The sequence below is a fragment of the Erinaceus europaeus genome, chromosome 16 (assembly GCF_950295315.1).
Source record: "Erinaceus europaeus chromosome 16, mEriEur2.1, whole genome shotgun sequence".
Lineage (NCBI taxonomy): Eukaryota > Metazoa > Chordata > Mammalia > Eulipotyphla > Erinaceidae > Erinaceus > Erinaceus europaeus.
The window spans coordinates 72145162-72152569 of record NC_080177.1 but is presented as its reverse complement, the minus strand read 5'-3'; the positions used below and the strand labels follow the sequence as shown (position 1 = coordinate 72152569).

Here is a 7408-nt window from a genome sequence, read left to right as displayed (position 1 = left end):
TAAGAACTGGCAGCCATGGAACCGGGGTGGAACGGATGGTTCCAGAAATGATCCTCATGGAGGAATATAATTTGGAATCGACCAAGTGGACATGGGGGCTACGGAACCATCCTGGGGCACAGTATTCTGCAGTGGAATAGCATAATGCCAGAGATGATGATCGTAGTGTGGAAGCGCTCGCGCCCCATGAGGAGCTGGCCAGTCTTACAAAGAAGACTAAGGCAAGCATAAACCTATGGGACTACATCAAATTAAAAAGCTTCTGCACAGCTAAAAAAAACTACTACCCAAACCAAGAGACCCCTCACAGAATGGGAGAAGATCTTTACCTGCCATACATCAGACAAGCGGCTAATAACCAGAATATACAAAGAACTTGCAAATCTCATCAACAAGAAAACAAATAACCCCATCCAAAAATGGGGGGAGGTCATGGACAGAATATTCACCACAGAAGAGATCCAAAAGGTTGAGAAACACATGAAAAAATGCTCCAAGTCTCTGATTGTCAGAGAAATGCAAATAAAGACAACAATGAGATACCACTTCATTCCTGTGAGAATGTCATACATCAGAAAAGGTAACAGCAGCAAATGCTGGAGAGGGTGTGGGGTCAAAGGAACCCTCCTACACTGCTGGTGGGAATGTCAATTGGTCCAACCTCTGTGGAGAACAGTCTGGAGAACTCTCAGAAGGCTAGAAATGGACCTACACTATGATCCTGCAATTCTGCTCCTGGGAATATATCCTAAGGAACCCAAGACATCCATCCAAAAAGATCTGTGTACACATATGTTCTTGGCAGCACAATTTGTAATAGCCAAAACCTGGAAGCAACCCAGGTGTCCAACAACAGATGAGTGGCTGAGCAAGTTGTGGCATATATATATATATATATATATATATATATATATATATATATATAATGGAATATTACTCAGCTATAAAAAATGGTGACTTTACCATTTTCAGCCGATCTTGGATGAACCTTGAAAAATTCATGTTAAGTGAAATAAGTCAGAAACAGAAGGATGAATATGGGATGATCTCACTCTCAGGCAGAAGTTGAAAAAACAGATCAGAAAAGAAAATACAAGTAGATCCTGAACTGGAATTGGCGTATTGCACCAAAGTAAAAGACTCTGGGGTGGGTGAGGAGGAGAATACAGGTCAAAGAAGGATGACAGAGGACCTAGTAGGGGTTATATTGTTATATGGAAAACTGGGAAATGTTATGCATGTACAAACTATTGTATTTACTGTTGAATGTAAAACATTAATTCCCCAATAAAGAAATTTAAAAAAAAGAAGGAAGTGTTGGAAACCCAAATCTAGTCAGAGGATTAGATACTGTCCAATTTATCTTTAGAAAAGTATAGGGTGGAGCTGGGTGGTGACACACTTGGCTGAATGCAATGTTACAATGTACAAGGACCATGGTTCACACCCTTGGTCCTACACTTGGCTGAATGCAATGTTACAATGTACAAGGACCATGGTTCACACCCTCGGTCCTACACTTGGCTGAATGCAATGTTACAATGTACAAGGACCATGGTTCACACCCTCGGTCCCACACTTGGCTGAATGCAATGTTACAATGTACAAGGACCATGGTTCACACCATCGGTCCTCCTCTGCAGAGGGAAAGCTTTGTGTGTGGTGAAGCTGTGCTGTAGGTGTCTCTCTTTCTCTCTCCCTCTCTCTCTCCCCCTACTTTCTCAATTTCTGGTGTCTCAATCCAATAAATAAATAAAATAAAAAAGATAAAGAAAAAGGAGTAAGACTTCTTTTTTAAAAAAGTGAGTGAAAGAAACAGAAAAGGTGATTTAAAGTCAACTAATGAACAACTTGGAATACTTTTTACGAAGGAAACTATTGATGATTTTTTAAGAGAAAAATAATATTAAGGGGAATTTCATTTTTTATTATTTTTTAATTTTTCATTTATTTATGTATTTATTTATTTATAAAATACAAATATCAACAAGGCCATAGAACAAGAGGGGTACAACTCCACACAATTTCCACCACTCCCTCCCTTGAAAGCTTTCCTATTCTTTTTTTTTATTTAAAAAAAGAGAAATTAACAAAAACATAGGATAAGAGGGGTACAACTCCACACAATTCCCACCACCAGATCTCCATATCCCATCCCCTCCCCTGATAGCTTTCCTATTCTTTAACCCTCTGGGAGTATGGACCCAAGATCATTGTGGGATGCAGAAGGTGGAAGGTCTGGCTTCTGTAATTGCTTCCCCACTGAACATGGGCATTGACTGGTTGATCCATACTTCCAGGCTGCCTCTCTCCCTAGGTGAATTTCTAAGAATTGCAGCAGTACAACTAAAAGGTAACATAAGGTCTAAGCAATTATTTTTCTTCCTTAGTCTTTCAGTAAGTATTTTTCCTTAAATAGTCTACAAGTCTGCAATCCACAAATTAGTGTGCCTAGGGTAAAACACCAAATGCCCTCATTTTACTATGTGATTTAAGTATTCATTGTAATGTGGGTGTTTTAATCTATGTAAACCCCAGATATATGAAGTAAAAAATGGTAGAGATACTAGACAATGAAAGCACATGGGACATCACATGCTCTGCTGAAGTATTTCAAGTAATAGAAATACTTACACTTCTTTCTTTGACTCCAGGGTTATCACTGAGGCTCAGAGCCTGCACTATGAATCCACTACTCCTGGAGGCCATTTTTTCCATTTTGTTGCCCTTGTTATTGTTAATGTTATTGTTGCCAATGCTGTTATTGTTGGATAGGACAGAGAGAAATGGAGAGAGGAGAGGAGGACAGAGAGGGGGAGAGAAAGAGAGACACCTGCAGACCTGCTTCACAGCTTGTGAAGTGACTCCCCTGTAGGTGGGGAGCCAGGGGCTCGAACCAGGATCCTTACCTGGTCCTTACGCTCTGCACCATGTGTACTTAGCCTGCTGCACTAGCGCCAAGCCCCAATACTGACACTGCTAGCTCTTCTCTCTCACATCTGAAGAATTCAGCCATACTGTCCATCTAAAAGTCATTTCTAGATTTTATAGATTTTTGTAGTCAGTGTCCTACAGTGTTCTGATAAGAGGCATGTTCAGGGTGGTATGGCCATAGACTCCCACAGTATTCTGCACCTCAGCAACCTCCTCACTGGATTGTCTTCACTTCACCTTTTAGCTTCCAAAATTTGCACAGTGATGTGTGAAATGTTCCTGATCTCCAGAGTATAAAGTTTTGTGGCATGTTGTGTCTGTTTTCTCAAACAATGCCTTTTGGAGTTCATACAGTAATAGAATCCCAGAGATGGTTTATGGATTCCATACATTAATCGTAAGTGATGATGATTTAGAGAATATGGTACTACTTTGACTTATTCCTCCGAGAATGGGTAATTATAAATTTCTTAAAGCTCCATTGGCTTATAAAGTTAGAGCCATCCTAATGTTATAAGGCTCTGTCTCAAGAGAATATGTGGCAATAAAATGATGCGGCTGGAAATAGAAGGGTCTGATACAGCCAGCCGGTACTTCAGCAACAATACCAAGAGTCATGATAGCTCACCTTTTGAGCTTCGCAGAGTGTCCTGGCACCATTCTATCCCTTCCTTTCCATTCCATGATTTCTTAATGTTGATTTACAAGTGCTTCCAACTTGATGGATTTTTCTTTTATCAGTAAAATAAGTACAAACATAACTTCAACCAAATCATTCTAAAAGATTTATCAGAGCCCTGGAGAGATTGAAAGGATTCCTTTTGGAAAAATGAAAAGTGTGTTTGTAGCTAAAATTTAATCCTTTACAGATTCTTCAGGACTCACAATCTTTTTTTTTTTTTTAATGAAAGAGCGAGATACAAAGAGAAAGACCATAGCACTGCTCAGCCCTGGTTCATAGTGGTGCTGGGGATTGAACCCAGGACTCACATTCTTATGTACAGACACACACAAACACACACACACACACACACACACACACACACACACACACACACACACTATCTCAAAGCTCAAACAGATTTTTTCTGTGATGCAGGAAGTTTCTTAGAAAATAATGCACTTAAAAAAAAATAATGCGCTTGATTTTTGTCATGTGATTTTTTTTAAGTTTTTGACAAGAAGGCAATAAATTTTTCAGAATTTTATAAGGACAAAGCTTCAGAATTTTATAAAAAGGACATCAAAACAAAGTTTCGGATCTACTTTCATTTTTGTCGAATTTTGTACAGGTGAAAGTGTAAGCAAAAGCTTAAAGCCTGATTTTCTATAGAAAACACTGCAATTTCACAAGACTAAAAGTCAAATTGGTAAGTAGCATTGGGGGATTTCATTTTATGGTGCTTAAGCTTACAGGAGCAGCAAGAAAGTAGAAATAGCAGCTTTAAAATCCTGACTAGCAACTTACTGAACAATATGGACATTTAATTTTCATATTTAAATATGTTAAGGATTACATTTAACTTATGAAATTCATGAAATTTTTGTACCTTTTGTACTAATTTCATGAATTTGTACTGGATCTATTGCACTACAAGATGATTTTACTCTAAAAAATTGGTACATTTATTAAGTTTTAATTTTCTATTAAATTTTATCCAGAAATGGCTATAGCTCATCCCTGCCCCCAAATCACAAGCTTACAAAATGAGTTTATCTTTAACTAGTTTCATTGTGGTAGCACAATAAAGAAGATAATTTAGAATCAGGCAAATGTTTTAGTTTTATACAGTTAGCTACCAACTATGTTCTAAACTTAAGGAATATAGTCAATAACAGTGAGACTACATATTTTCCTAACTAATGATTCCTTTGAAAAAATGACCCTAGGGCCAAGTGGTGGCAAACCTGGTTGAGCACACATGTACAGTGTGCAAGGACCCGGGTTCAAGCCCTCAGTCCCCACCTGCAGGGGGAAAGCTCTGTGAGTAACGAAGCAGGGATGCAGGTGTCTCTCTGTCTCTCTTCCTTGCTATCTTCCTCATCCCTCTTGATTTCTCTCTGTCTCTATCCAATAAATAAGTAATAGTTTTTTTTTTAAAAAAATGACCCCCACATCCTTTTGTTTTCTTTAAAAAGGAACACATTTGAAATTGTCCTGCTAACTCTATGTCTCTTGGTCTTGCAGGTTACTAACAAAATGAATGTCTCTGAGTCAGAGTCCAGCTTTGCTTTTGTAAGAGAATTTACACTCTTAGGTTTTACTTGTGAGTGGAAGATTCAGACCCTTCTCTTCTCACTCTTCACTACAATATATGTTCTGACTGTAACAGGGAATGGGGTCATTGTATGTGCGCTGTGGTGTGACCACCGACTCCACACACCCATGTACATGTTCCTGGGAAATTTCTCCTTTCTAGAGATCTGGTATGTCTCTTCTACAGTGCCCAAGATGTTGATCAACTTCCTCTCAGAGACAAAAACCATATCTTTTGTGGGATGTTTCCTCCAGTTTTACTTCTTTTTCTCTTTGGGGACATCTGAATGCTTTCTTTTGACCATCATGGCCTTTGATCGGTACCTTGCTATCTGCTGTCCTTTGCACTACCCTAATGTAATGACTGGGCATCTCTGTATCAAGCTGGTCATTATCTGCTGGGTTTGTGGATTTCTGTGGTTCTTGATCCCCATTGTTCTCATCTCTCAAATGCCCTTCTGTGGCCCATATATTATTGATCATGTTGTGTGTGACCCAGGGCCACTATTTGCATTGCTGTGTGCCTCTGCCCCAACAGTCCAGCAGCTTTGCTACACTCTCAGCTCATTGGTTATCTTTGGAAACTTCCTTTTCATTCTTGGGTCCTACACTCTTGTCTTATTAGCTGTGTTGCGTATGCCTTCTGCCACTGGGAGACATAAAGCCTTCTCCACGTGTGGGTCTCATTTGACTGTGGTATCGCTATTCTATGGATCACTGATGACCATGTATGTGAGCCCAGGACTTGGACATTCTGTCAGGATGCAGAAAATTGCAACCTTGTTCTATGCTATGGTGACACCATTCTTCAACCCCCTGATCTATAGCCTCCGGAACAAGGAGATAAAGGCAGCCCTGAGGAAAGTTCTGGGGGAACTTCAACATAGTTAAGATGTGATCAGTGATTCAAAAATATCAGAATTATTTAGTTATCCAAATATTTAAATATGGGTCTGGTGGTCTCAACTATGTAAATTTATGAAATTAAGCATTAGGGAGGCCTCATATAATCATAAAGTGGCCAGATTACATAGATAATTGTTGGAGTCCTCTTTTGCAGTAGACTGTATGCTAATTAAGAAACGTACACAGTTTGAATTGGAGAAATAGCTCACTTAGATTGTGTGCTGCTTCCCAGGTGCATAATTTGGCCTCTACCACACTGAAGGAAGCTTCGGTGCTGTGGTGTATTTCACTCACTCGCTCGCTCACTCACTAACCCACTCACTTATAATCTTTATCTCTCTCTCACTCTCTCTGCTTCTATGTCTCTTTTTTAGAAACTTTAAAAAAAAATTTTTTTCCCTTTTGTTGCCCTTGTTGTCGTTGTTGCATAGGGCAGAGAGAAATGGAGAGAGGAAGGGAAGACAGAAAGGGAGAGAGAAAGATAGACACCTGCAGACCTGCTTCGCCGCTTGTGAAGCGACCCCCCCCCCCTGCAGGTAGGGAGCTGGGGGCTCAAACTGGGATCCTGATGCTGATCTGTACACGTTTTGCCATGTGCGCTTAACCCTTTTTTTAAAGTGTCCACTTGAGTGTGTTCTAGATATTCTAGATATGATTCATCTGTGAAAATTTTATATACTATTTAATCATTTTGATTAACTGAATCAAATATGTAATTTTACTTGCTTAGTTGATTGTAAATAAAGAAGGCTGTGGTTCTTACATTTGATTTCAGTCTTTTTGTGATCTGATCATTCTAGTAAGTAAGCCTTTAAAAGTAATTATCCATAATTTCCTTGGGATAGTGATAGTTTGACAGCCTAATAATATCCAGCTATGTATGCTTTTCTTTACATGATACCCTTTTCTAAGACCTCAAGAAGCAGATTCTAATTCTATATATCAACATAATAACAGCAATGAGAATATTCAGAAATGCAGTAGTCTAAATATAAATGTTTTATCCAAATGAAATGCCACCAGGAACTTGTCAGATAAATTCATTAGCTTTTAAAATAATAGAACTTCTCTTTAAAAATTGGAGAGAGATAGGCAGGGGTAGATAGCATAATGGTTATGCAAACAGACTGTCATGCCTGAGGCTTTGAAGTCCCAGGTTCAGTCCCCTGCACCAACATAAGCCAGAGCTGATTAGTAAAAATAAATTGGAGAGAGAAAAAATCTGCTCAAAGATCAACACTTAAGTCCCAAAAAATCAGTTAATTTGTCATCTGTTACAAATACTGTTAATATTACTATGAAGAAAACTTT

General features: G+C 38.9%; 1 protein-coding gene across 1 annotated transcript; it reads left to right on the top strand.

Moving 5' to 3' along the window:
- The first annotated feature begins 5067 nt into the window (after positions 1–5067).
- Positions 5068–6082, top strand: LOC103127174 (olfactory receptor 11H12-like). Its single transcript, XM_007538068.1, has one exon. It carries the CDS (start codon positions 5135–5137, stop codon positions 6080–6082), a length of 948 nt encoding a protein of 315 aa, XP_007538130.1. The 5' UTR covers positions 5068–5134.
- Positions 6083–7408: the final 1326 nt, after the last annotated feature.

Coding starts and splice junctions, on each gene's coding strand:
- LOC103127174 (XM_007538068.1), top strand. CDS start 5,135: ATGAATGTCTCTGAGTCAGAGTCCAGCTTTGCTTTTGTAAGAGAATTT.